Genomic DNA, 18,088 nt, shown 5'->3' on the forward strand with positions numbered 1-18,088 from the left:
CACACAAACAGACACACACACACACAAACAGACACACACACAACCACAACACGCACACGCACACGCACACACACCACACACACACACACATCCACCAAAATAAAGATGTGAAACTCTTATACTCTTATCTTTTACTAGTGTTTTTCTAAAAACTTGACAGATCTAATACCATAAAGATCATAGCTGCAGAGATTTCTGGCAGCAAAGTAAAGAAAGTACTGCTGTGACCTAAATGTCTTTAAGTTGTATGTCATGTTCCAATCTTATAGACTTTGCAGTTTCTTCTGGAAATTAGATTTAGAGTGATGGTTGATGCTGTTACAGACTCTGGGCATTAGCCCGTCCTACCACCCACTGGTCCAATAGCCTGGTCTACAGACTCACTGGTCCATTACCGTCTACGCCATGCGTCAATAGCGGTCCTACCAGACATCCACTGGTCCATTAGCCTGGTCTACCAGACTTGTCATTAGCCTGGTCCTACCAGACTCTGGTCCATAGCCTGGTCTACCAGACTCCCACTGGTCCATTAGCCGAGGTCCTTACCAGACTACTGGTCCATTAGCCGGTCCTACCATACTTGGTCCATAGTATGGTCCTACCAGACTCCATGGTCCATTAGCCTGGTCCTACCAGACTATGGTCCATTAGCCTGGTCCTACCCGACTCCACTGGTCCATTAGCATGGTCCTACCGACTCTGGTCCATTAGCCTGGTCCTACCGGACTCCACTGGTCCATTAGCCTGGTCCACCAGACTCTGGTCCATTAGCCTGGTCCTACCAGACTCCACTGGTCCATGAGCCTGGTCCTACCAGACTCTGATACATTAGCCTGGTCTACCAGACTTGATACATTAGCCTGGTCCTACCAGACTTGGTCCTGCAGGTCCTACCTAACTGGTTGATTTATTCATCCAGAGAGTCTGGCCACTCTCCAACATCTGGTCGTGACGTCGGCTTATGCATCGCTAGCGTTAGCCTAGCTAACTCCTCACCACTGACTGAGCGAGCCGAAAAATCAAACTTATCCAGAACCTGTGGGGAGGAGGGCCACAACATCATGGCCCCCACAGCTCAGCAAAGATGTTTTCTGGCTGGGCTTTTACTTCTAGATAATTGGCAGCGTTCCACAACGGACCCGAATGGCTTCGCTTGCATTACGGAAACACAACTCAAACTAGCACACAACCTCAACGTCATTGTTCTAGCCACTCCCTCTGTCGCTGATTAGACCAGTTAAGATTTGACTCGAGGAAAACCTGCAAATGTACCAAAAACTCAAGAAAAATTAAAATTGAGCGGAAGTAGAATAGGAGGGCGGAGCCAGACTAATAGTTCATAGAATTTGTTGCAAAATGCTCTCATATTTTTTATTACAGCATAGCTTGAAGTTGTCTCTGGTGTTGACTAGGAGTTGACCAAACGGGAAGTTGAGTATGTAGCATTGTCCAGGGACACCACAGAGACTGACCTGAAACAGAGGAGAGAGATCCGCCAGGGACCGCCTTCACATAGACCAGGTAAATCCACTCAATGCTTTTAGGTTTATACGCTATGCACTGTAAATCTACTTTCCCAGACTATTTGCCTGACTAACCATTACATGTTATGGCATGGGACAGAAGCGCTATTCAGAAAGGGCACACTCAGGACAACATATTAGGTTTGCGGCTCATTCCAGCTCAGTACAACAAACGAACGGATTTTAAGGAAATCAAACCGCTATTAGGCTACTGAAATAACATCATGCCAATCTCTAGTATGGTGAAGGGTAAGTGATGAAATGGGGTTATTTTAATCCCAAAGACCAAGGGTCCTCAAAGGTTGGATTTTCCAAAGGTTTTGAATTAAACCATTGAGATGTATTCGAAAGATTTTTTTTTTTATTCTCTTTTAATCAACTTTACTATGGGTGTGTAAACGTATTCTAGCCCCTGTATATTATAAAACTCCATCACAACAGTACGTTTCATTCTGATTCTTTCTATGCCACTCTTTGAGATCAATCTTATGCAAATGTACCCCCCCCCACATCTTTCATTTGTATGTCAAGTAACAATGGTTTTCTCTAAGGAGAACTTTCTGTCCTCATCTTCTCCATTACATTCCCCCAGGGGCACAGGGAAAAAAACAATTATGGAGGAAACAAAACAAAAAAAGAAGCAAAATCCAGCTAAGCCTGATCATTAAACCCTGTCAAGGGCTTCAGTGAGCCGGCAGTGACAATGATGATAAGCTTGTATAATTAACATTCACTCAATCATGTCATATCCACGGCTAATTGGCACATTTCGTCTTATTATAAGACCGTTGCATAACAGTTCAAACATAGACTTCATGGAACCGGGTAAAATGTTTCCACATTTTTATTCCCCGCACACTAGCCTACTCACAAACACCGCCCCTGTTTCTGGTACAGGAAAACCCATGGCTATTAGTGAACTACTTGTAATGAGGCTGAAGCTGGATGGAGTTTAGTTATTGTGATATCCCAATTTCTCCTGTGTGGTACAACGGTTAGCTGAATACTACTGTATAGATAGTCATGTAAAGATTTCTCGGGCTGCAACCAACAATTCTTTTTATTGTCAATTATCTTGATTATGTGTCGTCTAGAAAATGTCAAAAACTGGTTAAAAAAAAAGAAGGAAATAAACTTGCTGCTGACTGCAAAAAGACGCACCTGTGCTGCGGTATCTGTGTATACCCTGCACTGCACCCGCGCCGTGGTTTTATGATTAATAGAAAGTAAAGGGGCCAATGTATGTGCCAGTGCAGATTAAGCATAGGGCCTTACCCTGATGATGGGCAGTTTTGTTGGCTCTAGCCTGATTTTCTAATTTGATAGTGTGTGGACTCATATTTCCTTTTACTCAAATGAATGGCAGGGGTCTGTAAGGGGAAAGAACTGACACGGCAGTTTTGATAAGACCTATGCATGTTTGTGTAAAGATGTACCTGCATTGACTCTCCAGAAAAACACAAAGCCTTTTATGTTTAATTATAATTACCTGTATTACCATTATAGAAAAATTTGGACCGTTGGAGTCAGTGTCGGTGTAGTCAAAGGTCTCCGTTTTGCGGCCGTTGAGACGGCAACACAACCACAGATTCCAAAACCATAATGGGTCAGAAGTGTTTTCAAATGTCCCCCTCCCCCCCCCCCCCACAATGGACCAAGTGAGTAACAGTTGTGCCGAGAGTTGCATCGCCTTGCTTTAGCCACGTGAGGAAAATAGGGCCTCAAGGTGGGCATGTATGGCCAATCACAAAGCCTTGATTCCAAAGCTCAGAAGTATTGTTTCCTTTTGTTCACGTCCATATCCCGTCATGACACAGTGGTGTAGCTGCCAAGGCGGTTGATGCATTTTCTGTTTGCTGACAACAAGGAAAACTAGCCAGCTGCTTCAACTCCCTGAGGATAAGCCGACTCCCACCTTCTCAACAAATGACAAAAATGGTGTCCACTGTTCCACGGAAACAGCTCATGAATAGATACAGCCGTTATTGGTGGTACTAATAGGTTGTGAGGGTGTTATTTTTGGTCTTTGTCAAATATCAGGGAACCGCGTGCCATCAATGAAACGTGGCAGGGTGTGTCTGGAGGTGGCATTGTCGGTACATGAGTTGGTTATTGGATTGTTTGCCATGTGGGGGCAATGGTGAGTATCTATGTATGTACCCGTGCAGTACCTGACACGTGGGTGCAAATAGCCAGCTTTTCCTTTGAGATAATTTGGTATGGTAGGAGGTGTGTGTCTGTGTGTTAACTAGAAACATCCAAGTATTCCTCGGGGCCTGTGTGATTTGGAGCCCAAATTCAGACTTAGCATGTCAGTCCCTGTCCTTAGTTGTCTTCCCCTGCTATCCCATTACTCTTGGTGTCTTTGCTCTTTCTTTTTTTCTTTCCCATTCAGCCAGCATCCTCCACCCACTCCATGGTTTATACGAGGATGGATCATGGATGTAATCACATGCTTGTTGTATTTTTAGACCTCTAGTCACCTCTCTCCAGTTAGCAGGCTCTAATGTAAGGCCGCGTACCTCAAACCCACATTGCTAATAAGACACTGTTTCAGTAATAAAAAGATTTCCACCTACACTAAAGCTGCGTTGAACTGAAATGGCATCTACAACAAAACAAAAAAAGTAATAATAAGCAGGTATTGGGACATGCAAAAGGAACACTACAAGTTTATTTTTGTTCTCTCTCTCTATATATATATCTATATATATATATATTAGATATATATAATAAATGTTCTTTGAAAAATCATCTTAAAAAATTACAAAATATTAATATATTAAAATATTTATTTATTATATTTTGTAAAGATGATTTTTTGGGGCATTTGAGGACTTTATTTTTAGGGACGATGAAGACATGAAAAGGGAGAGAGACGGGGGATGACATGCAGCAAAGGGCCGAAGGTTGGAGGTGAACCTGTGGCCGCTGCGTTGAGGACTACCCTACGTATGGGTGTGTGCTATAGCGGCGAGCTAGCCAGGCGCCCCGAACAATTCTCAACAATCTGAGATGTATGACGCCAGAGATTCAAAACTAAACTTAAATACTTAATTAAAGGCGTCTAAGCAAGTTAGGTGATATTACTACTTTCAAACAAACAAGACTTGCGTGCCACCCCCCCCCCCCCCGCCCCTTCTTTGGTTTTGCGCACAATCCTTGCTACTACTACTCTTGCGTGTTGTCTTTTGAATCGTCTTTTTACCCGTCATCTGCTAAATTTGTTTCATTTATTATTAATATTTTTCTGTCCTTGTATAGGTGGCCATCTTCTATTTTCACTATTACACTCGTGTTATATACTGTATGTTATATTGTATTGGTTTGGATGTTTCTTCTGTCAAAGCACTTGTAAATGCTATACAAATAAAGGTTTCATTATATTCTAACTAGGACCACAGGGTGTTATGGAATGAGAAATACATGTTTAAATACAGTACAGTAGTGGGTTTTGCTCAAAGCTTGTCAGTATGTGGTGGGATGTTTTTGTATTTCAGGCTAAGAACAAGGCCGGTCTGTGCTTCTTTGTCCCTCTGGGTATCCTGCGTCACTTACATTTTTAACAATTATCTGATTATCATTGGGGCTGAAAATGGATCCAGAGTTAAATATAGAGCATTGGCTATAGTTTCATGGCTCTACTCCCACACCAACTGCCACGCATTACATGTTAACCTAATACCATGGCCACTGCTCTGCGGTGCACCCAGACAGCTCAGTTTCCTGCCCTGCACGTCAGACATGCTTTTTGATTCCTGCTGAAATGTGTGTCTACCACAAACATACATGTTCATGCACTACTTGGCTGGTTAAAGAGCTTATTTCCCAAATCAATCAGACTGCCTCATCAGACAAGGTGAACTGCAAACAATACACTGTTCCTCAAATATTTTAAACTACTAATCCTTTTGACAATAATTTGAGATGTTTTTTAATTGAAGCATATTTCAGCGTAATCTTAGTTATTTCAAATGCTGTATTTATGAGCTTAGAATTTGAAAGTCTTTTTTATCAGCTACTGGACGTGCGAAAACATACTATGGTTTAGTGGTTGCATAAAAAATGACAAACGAAGGAATCTTGACTCTTGACAAACGTTACACACACACTGTTGAAACTAAACCAATGTTTACCAATGGTGTTTTTTTAATCCCACAACAGGCCTCCCTCCAACAACCAGACTGTTTGAATCATGTACTTCCTGGGTTGAAGGCCTAACAAACCGACTTAAAGAGAGGCTGCAATACAGCTTAGAATAAATTAATACTGAGTAATTTTGAACTTGGGTTCATATGGTGTGGTCCCAATTGTTGAGGTGGCACTATTACATTCAATTTATCGCACTGTTGTGACAAAAAGAGAGCACGTTTTCATTCCTACCTCAACTTTGGTCATGAAGGCTGGGTCATGACCGAAGAACAGATCCAGGGTACAAACGGCAGAAATGGGGGTACTTTGGGTTGGAGTAGTTTGAAGGATGTTCTGAAACACAATAAGATGAGCACATCCTCAGGAAAAGGCTTTATGGTGAGATCATTCTGTCATTGAGCAGTATAGAACTGATGCATGGTCAAATTGTTCCTTGTGCAAATCCTCCAGCGCTGTTAACGTTTTGACTAGGGCAGAGGTCATGTTGACAATGGAGCAGCAGATTTGGCCCTGAGGTTAAACGATTGCGACAATTAGGTTTAGCCTTAAATTAACCACAACTTCCTCTGCATCTCAATGTATTTTGCAAGTGTACCCACGGTGTTGTTAAGCGGTATTGAAGTCTGAATTAATCTCTTACAAACAGGTCTTACATTTGGTTTCGTCTTTTGTAGGTTTAAATAAATGCCGTAATGTCATAAATAAATATTGTGTGGGGTAACATTTAAATTTACTTTGGTATTTTAATTAAATAGCATAATCCAAATGAGATACAAATCTGTATTCATTTATGTTTATTGGAGTACAAAACACACTTCCACAAGTGCCTTATTCAATTAGGCAATGATACTTTGTAAATAAATCTTTTCTCTGGCTTAAAATCCTTCTGATTTCCATCATTTGGCAATGCAGTTGGCAATAAATGTCATCCTAGGTGGTAATAAAAAGCTTCTTAAAGGTGCTCTAAGCACATGTTACACCATTTTTTAGGCTACACATTTGTAGTCCCATATATAAACAACACACTGTAAAAGACGCGGTCTCTGTAGACAGCCCAGGGTCCCACACACAACAACAAAAAAAACAAACTGGGCCCACCTGCAACACCAACCTGACCAACAGAGTTCCAGCGTTCCAGCCAATAACCAACAAGGGGATTTGGGGGTGGGGGGGGGGGTGTTAGTGTACGGAAAGGAGGGGGGGGCAACGACAGGAGAGGAGGAAGGAGGGGCGAGCTAGCCTCTGTTTGTTGACAATACTTCAAACTAGAGCCCAACCAAAAAAAGAATTTTTAAGCCAATACAAATATATGTACGTATGGTTATTTAAAAATTCCAATACATTGGCCGATATGTGTTTTAAAAAAAAGAAATCCAGAAATGCCGTAAAAAATAATAAACCGTTTACCCTAACATTAGTATTTATGAGTTCTCACTATAAAAATATGATAATTTGTTTATTGTCACAACAGAACAGAGGAACATCAAAATATATTAAAGTTCTGATAAATAAAAAATACAAACTTAAGAATAAAACTTAAAGTCTTTTGAATAACAAACTAGAACTGCAAGCAGTTGTGACCGGGGTCCAAATATCCCTCGCGCAATCAGCCCAACGCGAGTTGACATCGGCGAACCGGTGGAGCGTGCGGAAGCGGGAATCCAAAGTGTAACGTGGGGAGGCAAAGGTTGAGAGGTTCACAGCCCTGCTGAGGGAACGCATAGCTTTTGCTACCACGGTTCCCAGCCCTCGGCTTGGACCCCTAAAAAAAATAATCAGTGTTGCCAACAGGGACGTTGTAGAGCACCTCTAGTGGAAAAAAAACTATGCAACGGCAACATTCATAACATGGTTGACCGTCCGTTTTTATTTAAATTTTAAATACATTGATCAGATCAAGTAGTTGTTAAAAGACCTAATATGGCTGATAATATCGGCCCGCCGACGATATCGGTCGGGCTCTACCTCTAGTGACATCTTCCCAACATCGTATTAGAGCACCTGTAAAAAGATCTGGGGGTACCCGGTTTGGAGTACTGATGAGTTACTGATTAATCTCAACGTTTGTGTGTTTGCACCCCAGTGTGCTGTCAGTGGCAGCAACCCAAGGCCGAGTCTCTGGTCTCGGAGGGACTGGAAAAGGCCGAGGAGAAAGTTCTGCCGTCCTCAAAAACTTTCTGGAGAACCGGTAGATGCAGCTGGAGGACGGAAGCTTCCTGATGTCATATGAGCGATACGACAAGCTGTTGCCGTCAGAGCAGCTCCCTCTCCTACATAGTCCTACAGTGAAACACCCTGCAGGGTTTTAAGTAGGGCTGGGGCAACATGCAAAATCAAATACCACAATTTTTTGACCGAGAATGCTACGCTCGAAATTATCGAAATATCCTGACCTTGGCCCGCACCAAGACAATCGAATGTAGCGCGGAACCTTTTGTAGTGTTTGACCAATTCTGCGTCTATTAACCAAAATATTTATCACAATGAGATTACTCGTCAGTTTCGAGAAAGTGGCATAAAGATATTACTCAAATAATTTTGAGCAGGATTTTTCTTTAATTACGGTCTCCACCTTGAGGCTACTTTAAGGTAGAATTAATCCCAAAGCTAGAGGACTTAATTTAGACCAACTGCCACCTCTAAGTCCACCATAAATGATTAAATTGTTGAAGGTATTATGATAGTGTTTTCATGTGTGTTGAATCAAGGTGAGATAAAGTGCGTTGAAACGTCATTTAGCTGTTCTAGATCCGTCTTTCCATGTATTGGATTCTTTGATTTAGTTTTCTTTTTTTTTCATGAATAGTGTGTGTGGCACACATAAACGCCGATGGTAATGAAATTCTGGGTTCAGGCCTCACTCCTTAAGAGAGGAGTTGATGGAAGTTGTTGTGCCATGTTGGGTGCTTTGTTTAAAAAGGCGTTTTAGTATGCAGTTTGTATGTCTGTGACTTCAGCGCTTTTCTTTGGTTGATTTGTTGTCATTTGTGTAACGTTAGGTCGTCCATTGAGTTATGCTGAGGAAAGAGGAAGTCCAATGTTTATGTTTTTGAAACCAATATGAGCCAAAAGTCTAACTTTAGCTACATATTTTGCTACTGCCCCACTGTCATAACAACCAACCCAGGCAAGAAAAGAGCAAGTAGTCCATGCACATGGGATGTTGACTTGGTAAAAGCTATTTTATAGTGTACTGTGTTGATGCAATTACTGTGTTATGCAGGAATTAGCTTTACCGCGATGTCAGCTTCAGTACACTAAAGCCCTTACGTTTTGGTTAGTTGTACCACCGGTTTGAGTAGATACCAGTAAACAGAAATTGTAACTAGGAATTGGTGAATCTTTTAGCTTTTTCAGAGTGGCAGACTTTTAGGAACTGCCCACTTGTGTATTGCAAGAATAGCAAAGTAATCTTTTTGTTTTTTCGAGATCTACTTTTTGTTTGAATTTTTTTTAAGAATTGTCAAAAACCGCTTACGAGTACCTGTTAAGTGGTCATGTTGTTCACTTGCCTTGGTAGAAGCATACCTGTAAGATATACATGTGGTACACACTGTGTAGCCTAGATAAGGAGCACGAATGGAGTGTAATGTTATAAGGGATAAATGTGGGTGCGATGTCCAAAGGCTGTGTTGTATGACCTTGTGCCAACGAATGGTGTACATATATTGGGGTTTTAACTCGAGGAAATACCTGATGATGTTTGTGGTATGCTAGTCAAGATCGTACACAAAGTTCTTCTCTGGTGCTTGCATAGGTCGAAGCTAAGAACCTTGGGCCACCAGATCTCAGTCCAAATCGAACACAAAGGGGTCTCTGCACCTTTTGCACCCATAAGTTGGTCAAGAGGAGGTGTTCGCACCAAGGGGTATGACAAAAGTGTTCTGGTAAGCAGAGGTTACCTCTGTGTTCTTATTTCCGAAATAAAGTACAGGAGTAAGGTGAATTATGGGAATTTGATTATTGAAAACAATCAGGTTAAACGGTCAACTTTCAATGTTTAACAGTACATTTTTATTGCCTTGGTCTACCCAAGTTACAACCATGTATACTAAGTAACATAAAAATGCCACTAAACTTTATACGTATTAAGTTTTGTCACAGATGTCCAAGCAGTAAGAAAAAGCCTATAGTTTAATTAACTAAGATATTAGGCTAATTTATTATGTCCTCGGATTTTGGAGAATAAGAAGTGGCTGTCTTCTAGTTTGTTATACATGTTCAAAAATATTTCAGTTTATTGCACAGAGCGCTTCCAATATCTTTCTTAAAAGTGGATAGGATTCGGTAGTCTTGGCCAAACTAAAGACTACTTTATTTGACAAATGAAGGCAGTGCAAAAAAAAGGGCTAAAAATCTCCTGGCTAATACGAAATACTTAGGAGGTCTTAGACACGGTGTAGTGTTTAAAAGTGCGAAAAAAAGCAATAGTAGAAAAAAGGAAGATTATATAGAATATAATTGAAGAAGTATCAAAGTACTTAATGATTGTTTTACCGGACAATGTGAAAACTTAAAGTGAGCTCCAGGAGGAGAAATTATTGCAGCGTTTCCCAGTGTCGGAGCATTTAAATTTTCTTTGCGATAAATAAACACGTATACTCTGTCTTTCAGGGTTTTGTCATGTAGAGTCATTTGCTCATCTATCATATATAGCAAGTTCACTGTTGGCTTACACAGAAATGCAAAAACACCCTTCTGTTTACTTAGCGGCCAAGTTTCACGGATCAGGTCTTATACTGATGTAGCCACTTTCCTCCTCAGTTCATATGCTGAACTTTTTTTTTTATATGTATAGCTATAACACATAAGTTCAAAATCAGAATTAGATATTAATCCAAACCAACAGAGTGACAAATGGAGGGGGGGGGGGAGATGCTTGTATGCTGCCATTCTTTAACCGTTGTCGTCATATATTGAAAGCTTTTTTGGTTTTTGACTGTCACCTGTTGGGGACCTGCTGTTGCTAATTAGTAGATGGGACTAGTAGATAATAATCTGTTTACGCCTCTGTATATGATTAAATTCTAGAATGATGCAAAAACGGGAAGGGATGCATCTAAGAAGATGGAATTGATTTTTTTTGCTTGGCAATGTCTGTTCAAGTGCCAGATTGAAATACCAAAGATAACGTGCAAACCAGTTCAGGATCACTGACGTTGATTAAAGTATGTCAATGGATGATTATATCAAATGGTATTGTTTGTACAATTGTACAGTTGGTTTTAAGTAAATTGAGATCAATGAAAGTGTGTAAAAGAAATATGTCTCTTGTTGGAGATGATTACTCAACATGATCACGTGCTCTAGCAGACGTAAAGTCTGTGACAACATTTTCCACCAACCTGAATGTGAAAAAGTCCAGTTTGAAATTCAGTGATTTGATAACATCTTACCCAAATTGTCAATAAGGGACCCTGAAAGCTTCATGTGTGCTTTTTAGCTGGGGGAAACATTTAATGATTCAGACCTGAAATAAGATATTACCAATAGATTCATGTTCAATAAGCAGTTCAGGGAGATGTGGGAGATGGGCACGAAAACATTTAGGGTTTTCTATTTTACATCATTGCACATTCACGTAAGCATGGGCACTGGCCTTTTCTAGGGAGTTGACAAAACAGCTTTGTTTTCTTCTCCTGATTTTCAGGTGCTGTTCAAAAGGATTTACAGCTCTCTGAGGAGAGTGTGTCCTTCCCACGCTCTCCCTGTCTTATCTCTCTGTGTCACTCTCAACTACCTTAGCCTCTGTTTCAGCAAATCTTAAATCACTCAAATTTGACCCACTGTTTTTATTTGATGGTGCTTGGCTGATGCTGGTTGCATGGGCTCCTGTTTCTAATAGGTAAAGGCATGTGCAACTGTTTATGCAGCTGTAGACTTGGATAAAGCAGGGCATGTGAAAAGCAATTGTGGTCAACCGTGGTTTCTACCTAGGCAGGCTCACCGATTTAGAACGCTAGGGTGAAACAGATTAAAAGAAAGGTAGTTATTAGTAGGGCTTGTGTTGTGCAGGAATAGGGGGGGAACAAAGTGCATAATTCCATGTGATGTTAGAGAAGGATGTGTCGGGCTGTACACTGGAGTGTTTGTCAAAACCCGCGTGGGAAAGGGTCAGGCACAGATATTTCACCATCAAATATGCATATGGAGAGGAGGCATGAGTACAGGGATTCAGGAGAACCACGCCAAATTCCTTTCCATTCGTATTTTCTTGGAGAGGAATTTTATAACAGATATTTTTGGTTTAGAAAGCTAATTCCCTTGTCCTGATCGTTGTTTATAAATGGATTAGTGGAAGGTATAATGTATTAGAGGCCCATGACCCCCTAGCAACTCCAATTAATTTTTGAGAGGACAAAAGGTTTATGTTTGTTTTATTTTATTTTTGGCTAAACGGGCAGATCTCTATACTAATCAAGCAAGTTGCCAGCTGCCTTTTTTTTGCTCTGGTCTAATTAAATTTTATACATTTAAATTTCTTATTTCTCAATCTGAATAGACCTGTCCGACACTTGTAGCTTAACTTGGCCTTTCAGATGATGACTTTAGAGTGAAGGAAAAGACTTGCAGTATGCAAGTGATCGTATGATACACGTTAATCAGGGGTACCGATAACCTTACGTAGTCGGCAGTGTCAGATCAAGATATCTATGGGCGTGTCTTGTGTAGAGGGGGCCATGTTGGCAAGAACTGAGTGACACCAGTGTTGGGCCTTCTGTGTTGTTGCCGCTCCGACAGGGCAGTAGGTCCCGTGCTGAATGGCAAGATCTACCCGTAGCTGCCTTTGAAGCTCGCTAAACTAGGAAAACACGGTAAGTCTCGAATCATGCTGTTTGTAATATTGTGACGTTTGAATTAGTGACTCCCGTATCTCACATGGGTTCCTTCCCGGGTGCCCATGTTTAGTCTCCCATCATTCTAAAGTCATTGCAAGTTGACTTTGGCTGCCGTCCAGATGGTACACCGGCTCCCAATATGCCGGATATAATTGCATGAAACACAGTATTGGTATGGACTATATGTATATATACTATATATATATATCTATTAGGACAGTTACAACCTATATGCAAATCACTTCATAAAGATATATCATTGGTAAATATAGTGTTTTACATCTGAATTACATTAACAAAACTTTCAGATGTGTAAAATAAAGTCTCAATAACTCCATTGTGTTCTTTTAAAATACAATTCCTGTTTTTAAATCATGAAATTTGCTAGGCCAAACTGATTATATTCATAACCAAAAGCTCATCCACTGAATCGTATTCTATTTGCCCTGCACAGTAATTACCTAGGCATAGCAGATGGTATGGATGGTTGTTATTTAGTACTAGCCTTTTGACAGTAGTAGAATAAAGGCTAGTCTAAGAGTCTAGATTATTTTTTACAGGGGCTTTTAACCGATAGTAATCTGCCCTAAATGTCTTTCTCCTAGGCCTTCAATACCGGACTCAGCCTTTTTTGGATTGTTTACTGTCCAGCTACCGTTTGTCACCTTCCAGCTCCTTTTCACAGGGTTTCTAATGTTTCCCATTTTTTAATTGGTGAGGGAGAGCCACACAAAATATAGAGTTTACAGTTAATTGTTGACAGGGGTTTAACGTCAGGATGAATAGTAAGGAAATATTTAAAGGGGTTTTTGGGAGAGAATTAACGGCAAACTACGTGTACAGATTTGAAGGCCAACGTACATAGCATAAAAACAGCACTCACAACCCGCGACCAAGTCATAGGGCACCTCGTGTTGTCACTTTCTGCTCAGACAGGTATATTCCCAGGGAAAAATATAATAAATGACTAATGTTATGAAAATTGTGAAGACCAGTATAGAATAAATTGGTATAGTTGGGCCGGGAGCACAGCAATCAGTTATGCCTATATTGTCTATTTTTTCCCACATATTCTAAGGGCCAGAAACACAACCTTACTTAACCACACGATTGATATAGAACCAAAACTGCTCAAGGACAGTTGGATTAGGAATCACCGATTTCACAGTTTATAGAATTGGGTCAGGTGGATGGCAAAGCTATAGCTGTGAGGAAATTACGAATACAAACACCCTGGAAGGGACTTTTGGCAGCATCCATACTCATAAACCAAATTTAAGGATGATGCATCACTTGCACTTATGTAGTATGTATTGAATGTCATCAGATATAAGTCACTGCTTAATCTGTCAGTCAATTTCAAAAACAGATTGTTGCTCATACCTTTTCTCATAAGCCTTCTTTTAAAGCACTTTAATAGATTTATTGAATTGGTAGTAGCTGAAATAAATTGCAATTTCAACTTCGGATGAACAAAAACAGCTAAAATGAATGGTAATTTCACCCATATGGTCACAGCTTCGAATCAGGCTATTATAACCACTTATCTGCTCCACAGTTTAATCCACAATACACCTACTATACACACATTCTCACTCACCTTCTACACACCTGCTTTCCTCACCAAAGAGCAACATTGTTTGTTGATTAAACCTCTGCTGAGTTTACAGCCCTTTCTATGATGGAGGGACGGGCGACTGCTGAGATCCCACGACAGTTTCGGTTTTATCTTTATGTTTATTGCCAAGAGGTTTTTCAACGGGACTCCCTGTTGGGTAAGTTGGCATTGAAGTACAACACTTAACGTTACTATTTTACATGTGCAGGGAAGAATTGGAACGTTTTATAGTGGGTTTGTGTTTTGGACAGGCAAACTCAAGTGATCAATCCGGAAGGCTGACCGGTAAATACGTGGGAGGAGCACTGGGGTGCCTTCATCCGGGTAAAGATGTGTTTTTCCAAAATCAGAAGGTCCAGGTGAATGATTAAAGATTCAATAATTACAATTAAAAAATGTTTCTCAATTATAGCATATCTCATCTTGATTTAATATCAAACATTGCGTGTGACTTTGGTTACACTGCTGAACGTTGACCACCTAAATTAGTGATATAAGAGACTGCACCCCTCCCTCGGGCTCCCGCGGATGTTCATAACGGCAGTACCCAAACACAATTTCAAGCAGGACATTTACTTGCAGGTAGTCCCATTTGCATACAGCTAAGATTATTTCTCTGGCCAAAGAGGTTAATTGTTCGGGTCCAGCTGTTGTGTTGTACCCGTTTTTGACCCTCTGCAAATGCCACCCTCCTGTACTAGATACGGTCGGCCCACTGTCATTGTGCTGCATGCTTCTTTTGCCCCTCTGAGCAGATCATGTGGGCCTATATTAGAATGAACACTCGAAACCCGCATTTACCAGCCGCTTTCACGTCAAGCACGTGGGGAGTTTTCGTTTTCTAAAACTTTGACAGATCTAATACCATAAAGATCTCATAGCTGCAGAGATTTCTGGCAGCAAAGTAAAGAAAGTACTGCATGTGACCTAAATGTCTTTAATGTTGTATGTCATGTTCCAATCTTAATAGACTTTGCAGTTTCTTCTGGAAATTTAGATTTTAGAGTGATTGTTTGCATGCCTGGTCCTACCAGACTCTGGTCCATTAGCCCGGTCCTACCAAACTCCACTGGTCCATAGCCTGGTCTACCAGACTCCCACTGGTCCATTAGCCTGGTCCTACCAGACTCCACTGTCATTAGCCGGTCTACCAATCCACTGGTCCATTAGCCTGGTCCTACCAGACTCTGGTCATTAGCCTGGTCCTACCAGACTCGGTCATAGCCTGGTCTACCAGACTCCACTGGTCCATTAGCCGGTCCTATGCATGCCTGGTCCTACCAAACTCTGTCCATTAGCCTGGTCTACCAGACTCCAGGTCCATTAGCCTGGTCCTACCAGATCTGGTCCATTACCTGGTCCTACCAGACTCCACTGGTCCATTAGCCTGGTCCTTACCAGACTCGGTCCATTAGTCCTGGTCCTACCAGACTCCACTGGTCCATTAGCCTGGTCCTACCAGACTCTGGTCCATTAGCCTGGTCCTACCAGACTCCACTGGTCCATTAGCCTGGTCCTACCAGACTCTGATACATTAGCCTGGTCCTACCAGACTCTGATACATTAGCCTGGTCCTACCAGACTCTGGTCCATTAGCCTGGTCCTACCATACTCTGGTTGATTTCATTCATCCAGAGAGTCTGGCCACTCTCCAACATCTGGTCGTGACGTCGGCTTAGCATCGCTAGCGTTAGCCTTAGCTAACTCCTTCACCACTGACTGAGCGAGCCGAAAAATCAAACTTATCCAGAACCCTGTGGGGAGGAGGGCCACAACATCATGGCCCCCAACACAGCTCAGCAAAGATTGTTCTTGCTCGGGGCTTTTACTTCTAGATATTTGGCAGCGTTGCCACAACGGACCGAATGGCTTCGCTTGCATTACGGAACTACAACTCAAACTAGCACACAACCTCAACGTCATTGTTCTCAGCCACTCCCTCTGTTCGCTGATTAGACCAGTTAAGATTTGACTCGAGAAAACCTGCAAATGTACCAAAAACTCAAGAAAAATTAAAATTGAGCGGAAGTAGTACATAGGAGGGCGGAGCCAGACTAATAGTTCATAGAATTTGTTTGCAAAATGCTCTCATATTTTTTTATTTTACAGCATAAGTCTTGAAGTTGTCTCTTGTTGTTGACTAGGAGTTGACCAAACGGGAAGTAGAGTATGTAGCATTGTCCAGGGACACCACAGAGACTGACCTGAAACAGAGGAGAGAGATCCGCTCAGGGACCGCCTTCTACATAGACCAGGTAAATCCACTCAATGCTTTTAGGTTTATACGCTATGCACTGTAAAATCTACTTTCCCAGACTATTTGCCTGACTAACCATTACATGTTATGGCATGGTGACAGAAGCGCTATTCAGAAAGGGCACACTCAGGACAACATATTAGGTTTGCGGCTCATTTCCAGCTCAGTACAACAAACGAACGGATTTTAATGGAAATCAAACCAGCTATTAGGCTTACTGAAATAACATCATGCCAATCTCTAGGTATGGTGAAGGGTAAGTGATGAAATGGGGTTATTTTAATCCCAAAGACCAAGGGTCCTTCAAAGGTTGGATTTTCCAAAGGTTTTTGAATTAAACCATTGAGATGTATTTCCGAAAGATTTTTTTTTTTTATTCCTCTTTTTAATCAACTTTACTATGGGTGTGTAAACGTATTCTAGCCCCTGTATATTATAAACTCTCATCACAACAGTAACGTTTCATTCTGATTCTTTCTATGCCACTCTTTGACTGATCAAGCTTTATGCAAATGTACCCCCCCCCACACTCTTTTCACTTTGTATGTCAAGTAACAATGGTTTTCTCTAAGGAGAACTTTCTGTCCTCCATTCTTCTCCATTCGTTCCCCAGGGGCACAGGGAAAAACAATTATGGAGAAACAAAACAAAAAAAGAAGCAAAATCCAGCTAAGCCTGATCATTAAACCCTGTCATCACCGGGCTTCAGTGAGCCGGCAGTGACAAATGATGATAAGCTGTGATAATTAACATTCACTCAATCATGTCATTATCCACGGCTAATTGGCACATTTCGTCTTATATATAAGACCGTTGCATAACAGTTCAAACATAGACTTCATGGAACCGGGTAAAATGTTCCACATTTTTATTCCCCGCACACTAGACCTTACTCACAAACACGCCGTTGTTTTCTGGTACAGGAAAACCCATGGCTAATTAGTGAACTACTTGTAATGAGGCTGAAGCTGGAATGGAGTTTAGTTATTGTTGATATCCAATTTCTCCTGTGGTACAACGGTAGCTGAATACTACTGTATGATAAGTACATGTAAAGATTTCTCGGGCTGCAACCAACAATTCTTTTTATTGTCAATTATCTTGATTATTTGTGTCGTCTAGAAAATGTCAAAAACTGGTTAAAAAAAAAGAAGGAATAAAACTCTGCTGCTGACTGCAAAAAGACGCACCTGTGCTGCGTATTCTTGTGTATACCCTGCACTGCACCCGCTGCCGTGGTTTTATGATTTAATAGAAAGTAAAGGGGCCAATGTATGTGCCAGTGCAGATTAAGCATTAGGGCCATTACCCTGCTGATGGGGCAGTTTTGTTTGGCTCTAGCTGATTTTTCTAATTTGATAGTTGTGTGACTCATATTTCCTTTTACTCAAATGAATGGCAGGGTTCTGTAAGGGGAAAGAACTGACACGGCAGTTTTGATAAGACCTATGCATGTTTGTGTAAAGATGTACCTGCATTGACCTCTCCAGAAAAACACAAATGCCTTTTTATGTTTAATTATAATTACCTGTATTACCATTATAGAAAACATTTTGGACCGTTGGAGTCAGTGTCGGTGTAGTCAAAGGTCTCCGTTTGCGGCCGTTGAGACGGCAACACAACACCACAGATTCCAAAACCATAATGGGTCAGAAGTGTTTTCAAATGTCCCCTCCCCCCCCCAAATGGCACCCAAGTG

At 41.2% G+C, this 18,088-nt stretch overlaps 1 protein-coding gene across 1 annotated transcript in view; it reads left to right on the forward strand.

The window, feature by feature from the left end:
* vwa8 (von Willebrand factor A domain containing 8) overlaps nt 1-18,088 on the forward strand; it is a 119,578-nt gene that overhangs the window by 23,379 nt on the left and 78,111 nt on the right. Inside the window, exon 4 of the mRNA XM_032515259.1 lies at nt 16,277-16,387. Coding sequence (XP_032371150.1) covers nt 16,277-16,387 — 111 coding nt within the window. The remainder of the gene's footprint in view (nt 1-16,276; nt 16,388-18,088) is intronic.

This window comes from Etheostoma spectabile, chromosome 5 (assembly GCF_008692095.1).
Source record: "Etheostoma spectabile isolate EspeVRDwgs_2016 chromosome 5, UIUC_Espe_1.0, whole genome shotgun sequence".
NCBI classification, from domain to species: Eukaryota; Metazoa; Chordata; class Actinopteri; order Perciformes; family Percidae; genus Etheostoma; species Etheostoma spectabile.